Consider the following 15,160-nt stretch of genomic DNA (forward strand, 5'->3'; position numbering starts at 1 on the left):
ATCAGTTGCTTTTATTGCCATAGTTGAAGTTATGAATGGGTTGTTGTAGCCGTGGTGTCTGAATTGTTCTCTTTCTTTGCTCCTTAAGTCATTTGATTTTTTTTTCTAAGTTGTGTTGGAGGAATTCTGAGCAGTTTTCTGGGAAAACAGTCTTTAGCTGCCAGTGCCCTGATGATGCATCTCTAAGGCATCTTCCTCCAATTTATTGAATGTTCATTCAAAGACAATGAGACATTCTGCTGATGCCATTGAATAGTGCTCTTTGTGCTGCAGCACTTGCAGATATTTATGGGTTTTATTTTGAACTTCAAACACCAACTTGGCCTACCTAGTAAGAAGCACTTTGTCACTGGGTCCTAATTTATGATTTATCTTAAGACCGGATATTCCAAAGTAACAGCTGGCAAATCCTTTCCTCTGCATAAATTTGCTTATTCTTGCAGGTCTGTAGTAAGTAGGAATTTCCTGAAATCAGAAGTAATTTTTAAGGTGTTTGTTATTGATTCCTTGAGGAGTTTTACATCCTTGTGCCACTGAAAGCAGAACAGAAGCTTTAAGGATTCGGGGTGTAACTCCAGCTTTTCCACACCTCCTCTGATATAAACCCACGAGAATTACAGTATTTTCTGTTTATTTTTCTCTTTCTCCAATAATTTTTTTCCTTGAAAAGCAAGCCTGTATCCAATATGCCATAATCTGTGTGGAATGTATGTGCAGAAATGGAGTAGGAGGTGTTCTGGTGTGTGTCACTGATGGAAGCCTGAATTAATTCTGTGGGGTGAGGTTGATCCCACAGCTTAGTGTGGTCTGAATCACTAAATCTGCTGTTGTGGCTGACCTGCAACGAATGCAAAGGCATTTCAAACCTACGTGTTCCAGTTTTTCTGAACATGAATATGCCAGGACCTAATATGAATTTCAAAATCAAGCCTCTCTTTTTGCATGTAGTCAGAATCCTTTTAATATTTTAATAGCTAAGTCTTTGCTGCAGAAACAATGTTGGTTTCAGTGCCAATATTAAAGTGCAGCTGGGATTTGGATGCAGCAACTCTGCAGCTGCTCAGCTGCTGGTTTGAGCAGTGGGAGCAGGGATGAGGAGGAAGGGCATTTGCAGCTCTGACTGGGACTTCCTCCCTGAGTACATCCATGCTGAACATGCAGCTGCAGAAGTTACCAGCATCAGCTGCTGCAGAGGAAAGCGTGAGAAATTTACTGAAAAGCTTTTACTGTTCATCAGTTTGACAGGCCAAAGAATGATCTTCCCCTTCTACTTTGTAGGTTTGGAGAGTCTAGTAGCTTTGGAATTGTAAAATGAATGTATTAAATCTCTGGTGTATTTCTCAAGGAGAAGGGAGATCCAATAAAATGTCATTTATCATGGCAGGTTATGAAAGCTTTAAAAGACCTTTTTTTCACTTTAACTCATTGAGGAAAAGGGATTATCTTCTTTCTAATAGCATTCATAAAGACTATGTCTAATCTTTTCGTGGCATGATCAGAGGCAGGTTGGTTAACTGTCTCATGAGAGCATCATGCTCAGCAGCTTGGTCCATCTTCCAGCATTAGTTACCCAAGTGAAAATAATGTTCCAATCCCCCGTGTGCTTTATCACGGGCACAGCTGCCAAAATAGATGAGATATCAGTAATAACAACTTCTACAAAGTGAAACATCAGTGGGAGCATTAGTTAAGTGTGACACTATCTGAATACATTGTCAGCTTGAGAATAATCAAGGACTATTTTTTATTATACACATAGTGAGTAATTTGGATACAAAAATATCCCTTGTGGTAAAGCTATGTTTTATTTCCTAACAATTTGTTTTAGCTCTTCAAAGCTGGAATTCTAAAAAGCACAAACCTGGTGTTGCATCTGCAATTTGCATATTGATGGTTTCCTTCTGGTTCCAGTATTACTTGGACAGATTTACATGACCTTTGTATGCCCTGTCAGTTGTGATGCACAGTCATGTTAGGACGTGCTTTAGAGACACACATTGTGAAATGTCAGGAAATAACTGAAGTGCTGCTTGCTGGCATTCTACTTAACTGAGAAAATGATGGATCTAGGGGGATAACACTTTTCTCACGTGGGTTTAGATTGCTCCTGAGCAAATTTTTCTGGTTTTTTGGTAAAAAACAGCAGTAAGGTTTCTGGAATTTACCAACAACATTCCCAAGCCTCCATTCTGCTTTGCTGATCACCATTAGGACGACTGATTTTTACCATGGAGAAGGAACAGAGGCACTGAGCAGGAAGTGCATTGCAGCTGATGAACCAAAATCTGAGCTGTGTTACAGAGGGACAAGAGATCCAGAAGGAGACACAGGATTATCAGGTGGTAGCAGAGGATGAGATAACATGGAGACATTTGAATGAACTGCTGTTCACATGGGATGGGGGACAGAAAGCAGGGACAGGAATGTCCACAGCCCCATCAGTCAGCTACTCCTGCCACTGGAGCAGCTAACTGGACTTTCAGTGCAGGCTTGGGAACCTCTTTGCCACAAAACTGTGCTGTCAACTGATCCCTGACTTTCAAAAACTGGGCAATTTATTGCCAGAGGTGTTAACTGTGTCTGAGCAAGCCAAGTGCAGTACTGCACACACTGCCATAAACCTGTGGTATAGGTAGGGGCCTGGGAAAGAATTCTGCTACTCTGCCATCCAAGCAGGTTCTAGACAGACTGCAGCCTTGGCTAGGATGTCTGTAGTGATCCAGTGGCCCATTTCTTTAATGAACAATATTTAATTGCTTTTTGATTGTAATGCAGAGAAAACCTTGCAAGATTAGGCAGATGGGGAAGCAAGAGTGCTGTATTGCTTTTGTTATTCTCCAAATTGTAGCTCATAATTATTATACTCTTTTGTTACTCAATCATTATGCTCTGAAATGAACAATAAAGATGAAGAATTGCTGTTTGTTGTGCTGCATGGTCTCTAGGGTGCAGTTCTATTTGTTCTTGGACAGAAAGTTTTAGTTTGCTGGTGTGATAGATTCTTACTCATTTTGTTATGTCTATGAATTATAAACTAAGCCTGCTTACTGTCTTCTGGGAATTTCTGTGCAAGGTCTTACTTCTTTCTCTTCTTTCTCCTTCACAAGAGTAATACTGTAAGCAAAACTCAAATATGCACTTCTGTGCTAAGCTAGGACCTCAGCTGCGAAGTCTGCTGGTTTTGGCTGGGATAAAGTTATTTGTTTTCCTAGCAGCTGGTGCAGGGCTGCATTTTGGAGTGATGAGAATAACGCTGCCACCACAGCGACGCCCTGGCCGGTGCTGAGCAGCGCTTACCTGGAGCCAGGGACGTGTGGGATCCTCCTGCTCTGGCAGTGAGCAGGTGCACAAGGAGCTGAGAGGGAGCACAGCCAGGACAGCTGACCCGACCTGGCCAAGGGGATTTTCCACACCCAGGAATGTTCTGCTTGGTGTAGATATATTGTGGGATGTAATTATTCTTGGAGTCTTCGCTGACATCAGGAAGGTTATTGGCGTGTGGGAACTTTGTGACACCTTCAGAACAGTTTGGCAAGGCCCGAAGCCTCAAATGATTTTTCAGGAAGTTTTTGTATATTTAGTTTTGTACTGATTCCTTAGACTATTCTTAGAGCAGGTTTAGACTAGATATAAGGAAGAAATATTTTACAGTAAGTGTGGTGAAACACTGACACGGGTTGTCCAGAGAGGTGATAGATAGGTGCTTCATCCCTGGAAACATTCAAGGCCAGGTTAGGTGGGACTCTCAGCAACCTGGTCACTGCAGAAGGGTTGGATCAGGTGACTTTTAAAGGTGCCTTTCAGCCCAAACTATTCTTTGTTTCTGTGCTGGTTAGCCTTACGCCTTTGGGTGCATGGGGATTTTCTTCTGTCTCATCTGCCATCATGGGATGAGATGGAATGATTGTTCCCTCTTCTTTCATCTTGTCCTACCTATACTTATCATGGCAGTTTCATAAGGAAAGAGTCTCCAGTGCAATGCCTGAGGACACCAGCACTTTTTGCAGTATTTTTTTTTATTTCAGAGAGATGAGAAATTTAATATGATGGAGTTGTTTTCCTGTGTCTGCTTATCTACTGTGCTTGGGCAGCTGTAGCAGAACGGAGTGTATTACATTCAGATTTGGTTTGACCTAATAGTCCATCTGTCAATGTACTGTGGCATTAGCATGAATTACAGGTCAGTGGCATAGTTAGAATGGGGACAAAACGGATGTGATCAGTTGCAGCAGAGAACTGTCACTTTGACAAAGGATCAAAGCTCTCTCTTGTAGGAAACTTGGCATTTAAAAGCTGGGAATTTCTTGAGGTCAGTTTGAAGGGGTATCAGTGTAAGAAAGTGCACGGCTTTGACTTGAAATGTCAGCTTTTAAAATAACTTTTTTGAAAAGTGTTTTGAGTTCAATAGCTTCCCTGTGCTTCATGAAGTCTTGGTATTTAGTCAGATTCTGCTACATGCTGTAATTAATTTCCTTATCTTGGCTATGAATTAACTGGTAACAAAATTTGTTATATTAAAGATATCCCACGTCACAGAAGGTTTAGCAGGAGTAATTTGGGAAAGGTCTTGCCTGAACATCTAAAGCAAGAGGTCAATTGTTATCAGTGAATGATGTATGAAATTCTTAAGAGAGCGAAGTGATGGTATGAGCTGCAGGATCTGTGTCACGGATCTGTGCGATGACAGGAGGGTTTTTTGTTATGCAGTCTCACTGCCTGACACCTGGAAAAAGCCATGTACCGTGTCAGGCGGATGAAATCACGCCTGGTCACAGGCTGTCCCAGGCGCATCCCCCTCTGGAAGTGACCGAGAGCAGCTCCCGCGTCCCGTCCGGCTTTTCGGGGACGGCGTCCAGCTCGGGTGCGGGAGGGGTCGGCGGCGGCCCCCCTGCCCTTGCCCTGCCCTCGCCCTGCCCTGCCCGGCCCTGCCCGGCCCCCGGCACTCCCCGGGCGCGGGCGATAAATGCGCGGCGGCGCGGGCGCGGCGGCGGCGATGGAGGCGGCGGGCGGGCGGGCGCTGCTGGCCGCCGTGGGGCTGCTGTCGGCGCTCAGCGCCGCGGGCACGCTGTTCCTGCTGGCGCAGTGGCGGGAGCTCGGCGCGGCGCTGCGGGACCTGGAGGCGGCGGGGAACGGCTCCGTGCGGGGGCTGCCGCCCGCGCCCGCCGCCCGCACCAAGCGCAGCCGCCGCGGGGAGCGCGCCCGCGGCCACGTGCGCGCCGAGAGCGAGGAGATGCTGATGATGCTGACCTACTCCATGGTGCCGGTACGGCCCCGCCGCGGCGGCTGCGCTCGGGCCGGGGGGCGGCGGCGCCGGGGCGAGCACACGCAGCCCAAGCTCTGCCGCTCCCCTGCTCGGTGAATGCTGCGGGCTCAGAGCTGCTGGGCCACTGAGCTCGCAGGGTACCGTCAAACTTTGCGAAGGGCAGTTACGCCAAGGAAGGGAGGGAAGTGGTGGCTTTGGCGAAACTGCAGAATTTCCGTGCGATAACCAGACTGCCAGGTTCCAAGTCTTGCGGTTTTTAAAACTAACACCACTAACAGAACCCCCGTGCGTTTTCTGCTGTTCAGCATCTCAGCATGAGGCGCTGGACATCACTTCAGCTCGCATCTCTTTGAAACTGCTAATGCCCTTCCAGTAAGTGCTAAATTTAAGGTGGTTTTTGATGGATCAGGAGAACTGTATGTCCTTTCTCTGGCTAAACAGCGCAGTTTTTTGCACATCAGTGAAAAGATGATCTTGCTCAGTAGGAACTATGTCATGTAATTGAATAGATTGAAGAGCTTTTAAGTTTTGAGCTAGAAGAAATGCAAGAAAAATATTACTGTTGAGGGAACCTTAGTGGAAACTGTGTCCCAGTAAAGACTGCAGGTCTAGGCCCATGAAAAAGCAGGAAAGTGTAAGTCAGGCTCTTATTCATGTGTTAATATTGTTAGTTTAAAAAATTACTTATAGAAAATACTTCTTCAGTAATGATCTGACGGCATTTTTGTTAACAAATTATTACAATCCTCATTTTACAGTGATAACACCTCCATTAATATTAGGGCTAATGAGAGTGTCAAGCACAGGTATTCAAAGCATAGAGTTTTGATAATGATATTGTTTGGGTTTTAGAATAATATTTTTTTTTTTAGCTAGGCCCTTTAAGTCCTTGTGCTTTGAGTTTAGAATTTGCAGTACAAGACTTTGCAAAAAGTAAAAATCTGTAAAATCACATGGTTTTGTACTCAAAGCTGTCTTTAAAATAACTTATTTTAAGAAGTCATCCCTGAATTTGGCAGCCACAATTTGTTTTGCTCTGTCTGATATGAATTGCTTCTCTGAGTTCAAAGGATCCACAAACAAAATCATTGGGGGAAGGATTCTGATCCTGACAGGGCTTGGAGAGTGCCAGTGCCAGTTACTGCTAGGTGCTCAGACTGCAGTCATTAGTTGCAGTTGGGTGTCTGGATAATTTTGACAGTGGCCATTAAAAGTGCTGCTCTGCTGTCAGCAGGTACCACGGATGGATTACATGAATTTTACTGCCCTCTCCCAATGGCACTGAGCACGTGCTGTGTATTTTAACAGTGTGTGGCCAGACTGTGCACTTGTGCCTCTAAACGTTCACTGTGATTCCTGCTGTGTGTGATGGGCTTCATTCAAATCTGTGCATCCTGCAGGGATTTGCCTGAGAGGGTTTGATGCCTTTTTGTTCTTACAAAACTCCCATCAAACATTTTTCATTCTGGCTGCTGCTCAAAAGAGTGTGTAACTGTGTGCAGAACCACTTGCTCAAGGGGAAAAAAATCCTTAAAAATATTTAAGCACCCCCTCCTCCCACTCCTGCATTTCTGTATTTTGAATCTAACTCCCACTAATGTAATTTGAAGACTTGGCTACTTTTGTAGTGTCAGACAAAGCTCCTTAGAGCTGGTGAGAGGACCCCTGCTACACTGGTGGGCCTTGGAATGACACTCCAGCCCTGCTGAATGTGGGCCTGAATGGAGGCTTGGCCTGAGCAGGTTCTCTCTGGCAGGGGGGGCATTTCTGCAGGGGCACTGCAGGTATCAGTGTCCCTCTGCTCTGCACAGCCCCTGCCCAGGACACATCTGTTGTGGCCATTGTTCATGAATCTTTGAGATAACCATAACCACAGGCACCAAAAATCCTATGTTAGCTTTAATAACAGGAGTATATTTTTTGTTCAGGGCCTGTTTATGTGTTTGTGTATACATATATTTATTTTGTAAGAGAGTAAAAACAGGAAATTGGCAAATCTGCTGCTGCAGAAAGACTGATGGGAGGGTAACAGGCCAGAAAGGTTCAAAGTGTGATTTAAGACAATGCAAGAGGTGGTGGCTTTTGGTGGCTACCAATTATCTGAGTTGTTGTTTCATATTTTAGGTTCTCTTTTTTCTTTTTTTCCCCCCCACCATTTCTCCATGATAAACCTATGATTTAAATAATATATTTTTATCTGTAGCTTTTCTTAGTGATGATGCTGGCTGTGAATGGTCTGCTCGTCTTTCATAGCTAAGCTGGAGGTTCTGTCCCAGGCTATTTGCACTTCTTGAGTGCCATGGTTTTTAATTGTCACCTGAGTTGCACTGACTGGTAAAAGTAGTGCTGCTGAGATAATTGAAGGGCCCCAAAGCAAGCTGTAATCACTTCAACAACCTCAACAGAACTATTTAGATTAAAATGCAGTTAGAATTAGAGTGCACATGGACATTGTGTATTATACAAATTGCAGGGTAGGAGCCAAGTGTTTTTGAGGAGTGTGAGGGGAAGAAAACAAGCATATTCTGATATTCAAAACCAGTTAGCACTTCTCAGCCAATTTAAATTGAGACTAAAATTTTAAATTTATTGTTCCAGTACAGTCTGGAATCAGTACATTCTCAGTATGTATCAGACAGAACAGGAGCTCATTGTCAAATAGGGTTTGGTTTTGCAGCAAAAGGATACTTTCCATCAAACTAATTGTCCTCTATTTGAGTCTGTTAGATTTGGCAGTTGAAAATACTGATGCATTAATTTTAAAAATAATGATTGACAGTGGCAAATAACTTTGCTGGGATTAAACTTCAATCTGCCTTTCAGATTGCCTTGCACTTGTTTCTTCTGTCTTTTGGGACTAGTGCATTCCATTAATAGTAAACAGAGTAATTGTACAAAGATGAATAGATGTGCAACTCTGGGTAAATGGTTCATAAATTATCACATATTGCACAGCCCTGAAATAGTGACCCTTAATTTTCTGGCTATGAAAATCAGACTTTCCCATAGAGAGTTGAGGGACTTCCAGAGTTCATGGTCATAATATTTTTATTTCTGCTGTTTGTTTTGATAAGTTGCAAAATGTTTTAGTGTTGACTCTCATTATGCAGGACATGTAATGTGAATGTTTGCCCAGCCAGGAACTGTGTATTTTGTAAAGATGACTTCTCTATTGATAAATTTTAGTCTACTCTAGATTAAAAGCATCTTTATGAATGTGTCTTCCAGTTGGTTTAATAAAGTCTTGTCTTTTTGCTTGAATTATTTTGAGTGGATGAAGGTCCACGTCAAATTTGCAGATCTTGGTTATTCAAAGACAAGAAATTGCTTACTTGGAACACAGGTCATCTTTCTCCCTTCATATGCTGCATTAGAAAAGTTTCCATCTCTTAATACAAATAGGAAATAAAATTGAATGTAATTTTTATTGGCTGGTGTTGGCTTTTAATACCTTCCACTGATAGAGTCCACACATGGACAAGCACACCTGTTACAGTAATGTGTGAAATTAATGACTAGGTGATGTATGGAGTTATTTGCCCAGCATTCTATTCATATTTTCAGTAAGGATTAAAATTAGGTCTATAGACAGATTCCTAGGAGAGAAACACTGCCTGAAGAGATGGATGGTGTCACAGTATTAAAGTAATTCTAAATAGCTCATTCTAATAAGCACAGAGGGACAGTTGTACCTTTGGTTTTGGAATTATTTCTGTAGGTAAAGCAAACCAGGTATTTTTATGAAATACACTGCTCTCAACTTCACTTTCTCTGCAATATTAGGCCCGAGTGATGGTGGATTTGTGTAACAGCACCAAAGGAATATGCTTAACAGGTATGTTTGTTGCCTCAAGCCTTACACCCGTGTTACCTCCAGGAACACAGACCCAGTGTCTTCAAAAAACCCGAGGGTGATAACCATGTCAAAAAACTGCTATTTATCAGAATTTTTAAAAAAGATTAATAGGTACCACTTTGGGACTTATCTGTACCCTCTTAATATAAATGCTAGAATTTAAGGAACTCAGTTGATTCTACTTGGAGCCATTTCTCTCTCATGTAATTTTCACAAGCAAATCTTTTAGACTTGGCTGTTTAAAATACTAGTTGAGGTCTAGTCATGGTATTTTTGTGTATGTCACACTTCAGGCCTAACATGGGAGGAACATGGAGGGGGTAGAAACTTGCTCCCATTATTACAGCTGCAGTGGAGCTTAATGATCAACTCGTTCTCCTCAGCTGCAGGATGTCTCACATGTCACCAGTGATGACCTGGAGCTGCTGATGGCTGAGACAGGAGAAGGTGTGAAAAGTTTTACAGGGTTTGGTGAAGAGTGTCTGGTAGCCTTTGGTCTGGTGTCTTTTTTTTCCCTATTTAAATAGCCTGAATCCTGAACTGCAATGAAATATCTGTAAAACACAGAGAAGTGTGGCATGAATTTTTAATGTGTATTTTCACCAGGATTTTTAATTGTGACATTCATCAGTATTGTAAAGCCAGTATTCTTCTACTGGAACAAGTTTTTGGAGAACACTTACATAAAGGAAATGTACTGACTGTGAGGTATCTTGTGTCCATGGCTCTGTGAAGGCACCAAAGCCCCTGACAGTGAGGTTACATTGCAGAGGTTGTTGTCAAACCTTTTTCAACTGAAATGTGGAAAAAGCAAAACATTTACATGTCAATGTGTTACTCTTTTGGTAAGTCTGAGTTACTGCTAATGCTCAGGTAGTTAACACAAAGCAGTTAAATAGATAGATGTCAATTTTGAAATTTAAGAGGTTTTCTTCCCCTTTTACTGTTCTGATCTAGTTCTAATCAGTTCAGTTTGGAATTGCTTCATTTTCTTGTTAGATTAAACTCACCATTTCTTCTTTCTTGTTTTTTTTTCTCTTGTTGTAGGCCCCCCAGGTCCCCCAGGTAAGACACTAGGACAATTGCAGTAACATTTGGGGCTAGTTGAAACAGTTGCTGGTACAAAATATTGAAATATAGAAATGCATCTCTCCCAAAATTGTTTTCCTTTGCCAACTAGATTCAGGTAGGGTTGAATGTCTGCCTGCCTTTATAATGCTTGTATTTAAGTCAGCTCATGCCCCTTCTGAGAGAGGGGAGGTTTTAGACATTTTAGTTTTCCAGTAGTGGGAGTAGAACACTTGATCAAAACCAAATTCAGATGTTTAAGTAACATCTAGATGAGGAGATGAGTCTATACATTAAACCCCCAAGGAAGTGGATATTATAATTTAACACAAAAACCATATTTTTAAAAAATATTGGTAACTGATTACACCCTCCCACCTCCCCCACAGCTTTTCCTCCCTTCTTATTTAATTCTGTCTCAGTTCTCACTCAGGTGGTTGCAAGGCTGTATTATGAATGGTTACTTGTTTTCTTTCTGTGCTGCTTAACCTGTGGGTCTCCTTGGAGTAATTCTCTGTATCAGAAAAATATGAGTTATGTTTTGCTGGCGTTCAACTATAGATATGAACATACTGCATGTAAATATAGCAGATATAGGGATAAACTGCATTCAGCAGTGAGAACTCAGTTGTGCTGTTTGCTTTGATCAGGGCCTCCTGGACTTCATGGACTGCCTGGCTACAATGGATCAGATGGAGTCCCAGGCACACCAGGACAAAAGGGAGAACCAGGAATAAATGGAAAAAGAGGGAAAATAGGTACAGTTTCCCTTCATATTAGGTTACAATGCTGCTTGAAATCCAAACAAATTACAGCTACCCAGCTACATACAGGTGAAAAAAATAACTAGAGTGAATTTGGTTTGTAGTAAAAATATGTATTAATTGGTGCTTAACACTGGACAGTGCCCTTGATACTGAAATGTTTTTTATTTCTAGGTTTGCCAGGACCAAAAGGTGATCAAGGACAGAAAGGAGAACCGGGAGAAATGGGTTTACCTGGCAAGGATGGTATGCCAGGAGGAAAAGGTGCAAGAGGAGCCAAGGGACAAAAGGGGGATGCCAACAGTGATGTGATATTAGAAGGTATGGAGGAGTGCTCTTGGGAGGTCTCTCGCAACAGTGTACTTGGCAGGAAGAGATAGGCTCCACTTCTGAAGCATGAATGTGACCTGCAAGGGCAGGAGCAACCTGTATAAATGTGGTCTATATCCATAGGGAAGCCTGAGTATTGCTGTGCCCAGGAGATTGCTCTCTTTGCAAGGCAAGTCTTCACAAAAACCTTTCTGCTTGGCCTTTGGGCTGAGGTGTATGTGAATTTCACCCTTTCCAAAATGCTTTCATACAGTCAACCTCCTCCTGCTCTTTATTTCAGCTTAGTTTTATTTTTCTATTAGAAAATGAGGGGCAGATTCCCACTCAGGAATACGTGAAGCAGCTGTGTAAAATTACAGCAGTGTAGCATCTGAAATGGAGGTATTAGAATACAGTAAGTAAAAGGCAACAACACTTTATAACTCTCTAATGGGCCTGTAATCCAGACAGATAAAATGCATTGATGTCCTACACCTTGTGAAGTTCTGTCTGGTTCACCTTCTAACAAACAGCATTTCAGAGAGTTTATGGCACCATCTTCTGTACTCCGAAACCTCTTAAGAGAGGCTGTTCTGTGGATGTCCTGGGGACACACACAGTTCTCTGCAGGGTTCCTGCTTTCCTGTGTCCTGACACTGTGTTTTGTACACAGGTGCAAAAGGTGAGCCTGGACCACCTGGGCTCCCTGGGCCTCCTGGGCCCCCAGGGCCTCCAGGTAAACGTAAAGGTAAAGCCAAAGCAGAGCTTCAGGAGAACATCTACAGCAGCAAATGCACAGGTTGGTGCTTTGCAGTGTTCTTTCCCGTTTTATGAACAGGTTCAAGATTAAACCATTCCTTCGAGGCTCACAGATCAGTAAGCATGTGTTTCATTTTGCTGGCATTGATATAACTGCACAAGCTTAAAGCTGAACGTGTGCTCAGGTGCTTTGCTGAAATAGTTTGAATAAGGCAGCAGGTTACCCCTACCTTTAGTACAATATTGGTCTTTTAATCGTGTTGTGCTCATGCTCAGGCAGAGCATTTACAAATGGTGTTTTCTATTAGATGGGATAAATTTGGAAAGTAAGAGCAATGCAGTTGAAATTTTTGGCTTTTAAATAATGAATTTTTAATTTTAGCTATAAATATAAACCCCTGATTCTGGATATTGAAGTGTCAGAACAGAGCCCAGAGAGGCTCCTTACAATGGACAGGAGAGAGCTGGAGCAGAAATCTCATCCTATTTGAAATTCAGAAATGCATGAACTGTTGCAGGAGATAACAGGGCCATTTGCTCAGGTGGGCTCTTTTCGAGTGTTGAAGCAAAATGAAATGCTTTGGAGGATAAGCTATCTGATGGATTTCTGATGGATTTTAAATCACAGTGTAAAAATGGGAGTTACACTCAAATAAAGATGAGACCTTCCTCGATGAGTTTTATGTTCATGACTCAGCAAACCATGAGATCTTATTACCAAAATTCAATGAATAATCCAGATTTTGTATTTAAATATTCATCTCTCTTTCAAGGAAAGAGAATATATATGCTGATTTACAACTGTAATTAACTTATTGCATAAGAATACAAGCCTGGCTTTTTCAAATTAAATTTTTAATCTGGTAAAACTTAATTTCTTCAAGAGAAGAGAATAATTAGTTGGAAGTGCAGGTAAGTGAATTCTGAAAGAAACAAAACATCTGTGCTCCATCCTCCCCACCTTCCCCCAACAGACCAAATGAATAGTCTTAATGTCTTGTAAACTCCATTAACTCTCAACCAGAATATTTTATGATAGGAATCAGCAGGATATTTATCTTGGTTTTTGATGGAAAGAAAGCAGTGAAAATTTCCCATAAGAATCTCTGATTGAAAACTGTCTCTTTGAGTTGTTTTCTAATCCATGCAGCTGTGAAAGTGTTGCAAATATTCTCAAAGGCAAATAGTGCACTCAGCTTTGCTACAAACACTGACCTGGCCCTTGACTACCCTATAGTTTTAGATAAACTACTGTACAGGGAACTGCTCCTTCAGTCAACTGCAGCCATTAGACTCAGCCCAAGAAAATCAACTTGTGCATTGCAATCTATAATTTTTGCTGAGTGATTTTGTTTTTTGAAATATTCTGGCAATATTTCGGGATCAGAAGCTGGAAGGGGATCTTGAGGGATTGGTAAATTCCAGCTGTAGGCATTCAGCTTACCATAGTTGGGTGGACTGTTTGTGCCTTACTTGGAGAAACACTGTGATCACTTGCAAACTTCCAGCACCATCTCACCAAACACCCTAGATAATGGATGGGAGAAATACATGCTGTTCTTGCTCTATCTTGGAGTAGTTTTCTTCTGCATGAACAAAAGGAGGATATGACCTAAAGGAGAAAACAACAATGCAGTATTATCTGTCCTTTCTTTCCTGAATGTCATGGTACCCTTACAGCATTACTTTATAGTTTTTTCCTGTTTTTAACTATCTTTGTCACTTACCTTCATCAAAGATCTGTAAATCCTAGAAACATATTAGAAGGCAACAATCCAAATCCAAGTCTAAAAAAACTTGCAGCCTGTGTGTCAAGCAGTGTGAAATGCTGGAGATAAAAGTTAAGAATGGAATTAGAAAACAAGGCTGCAATGAAATCAGGAAAACCCTCAGCCAAAAGCTGAGAACTGTTCTGTGTGGTTATTCATTCTAAGCAAACTGAAATGTGTCACATTGTTTTAAGGGCAGAAGAGATACCTGGCTTTATAAAAAGGGTCCATAAATAATTTAATTCAGGCACTGTTTTAACAGTAAATGCTAAGAGAAAATCCAACCAGTTAGTCCTTAAATTGTTGCAGGGTAAGGAAAGATATTTCTAGGTGTTTGATTCTAATGTGAACTATTTCTGTGTGTGTAAATAATACAATGTGTCATTTCCCTTAGTATTGCATCCTGCTTCTTTCGTGGTGTGGATGCCAACCTCGTGCACTATGCACTCAGTGCATGTTTTATTGACTGCTTTACTGCTGTCTCAGGCATCAACAGCACGAGCATCCACCCTCTCTGCTGGTGTGTGGGGATTTGGGCATGAAGTTTTAGTTTAACCACCACCCCTTCCCAAGAAAATGCTTTTGGTCTTACTGCTAAATCAGCCATTTGCCAGCTACCTCAGCTGTCTGAAGTTATCTCATAAAAGGGGCAACTCTGTCTTCCTATGTGGCTACTCAGAAATTCACAGCCAAGGAACTAAATCTGTTGTTTTAATTAGTTACTCCTCAAAGTTGACTGTCAACCTGAAAACTTCATTTCCTTGGAAGAAGTGAGAGCAAGTCTTTTCTTATCTCATTTTTTGACCAGACCAACCTAAGCATTTTTTTTTTCCCCAGATGAAGCAAAATCCCAGTAGTCATTCCTTCATTTTTGTGGAGTCACTGATGTGCCCATCTGTCATGTCAAATAGGCTAAACCATGCCATTTTTCTTTCTCCCTTGACTCTAGGTGAGACATGTGCTGTACCAAATGATGATACCCTGGCTGGAAAAGCTGAAGACAGAACCCCTGGTCCTTCAAAAAAAGCTGGTAACTTCCTACAAAGTGTGACCTAAGTGCTGCTTTCCCTCTCAGTGTCACAGATCATGGACATGTGCTTTTTTCCTCCACTAGAATGTGTCATAACGTCTGTAGGAAGTCCTGTGCACTTTGTCAGTGTACAGCAAACGTTTGGAACCTGGATGAGGGAACCTGCAAACATAAGTGATGAAAGGATTTGGCTCACCATGCATTTTTCAGGTATTTTTAGTTGTAGTCACTGACCAAAAATCCATCGTTATCCTGACATTGCTTCCTTAATCCCTTCAACCTGAACTCCTCAGTATGGTGAGTTTTTACCCACATCTTTTTGAGAATATGTTCCATATTACC

At 41.9% G+C, this 15,160-nt stretch overlaps 1 protein-coding gene across 10 annotated transcripts in view; it reads left to right on the forward strand.

Moving 5' to 3' along the window:
* GLDN (gliomedin) overlaps positions 1–15,160 on the forward strand; it is a 96,354-nt gene that overhangs the window by 75,005 nt on the left and 6,189 nt on the right. For 5 of the 10 annotated variants that reach the window (XM_069025573.1, XM_069025570.1, XM_069025571.1 and 2 more), the window contains 7 exons: positions 9,047–9,098; positions 10,167–10,184; positions 10,838–10,945; positions 11,126–11,272; positions 11,934–12,059; positions 14,738–14,818; positions 14,903–15,028. In XM_069025573.1, the coding sequence (XP_068881674.1) occupies positions 9,056–9,098; positions 10,167–10,184; positions 10,838–10,945; positions 11,126–11,272; positions 11,934–12,059; positions 14,738–14,818; positions 14,903–15,028 (649 nt within the window). In that variant the 5' untranslated portion in view covers positions 9,047–9,055. Of the gene's footprint in view, positions 1–4,993; positions 5,264–9,046; positions 9,099–9,502; positions 9,567–10,166; positions 10,185–10,837; positions 10,946–11,125; positions 11,273–11,933; positions 12,060–14,737; positions 14,819–14,902; positions 15,029–15,160 lie in introns of those variants that run through there. The other 5 variants (XM_069025576.1, XM_069025568.1, XM_069025567.1 and 2 more) reach the window with 5 other exon arrangements.

The sequence above is a fragment of the Aphelocoma coerulescens genome, chromosome 10, assembly GCF_041296385.1.
Source record: "Aphelocoma coerulescens isolate FSJ_1873_10779 chromosome 10, UR_Acoe_1.0, whole genome shotgun sequence".
Classification (NCBI taxonomy): Eukaryota; Metazoa; Chordata; class Aves; order Passeriformes; family Corvidae; genus Aphelocoma; species Aphelocoma coerulescens.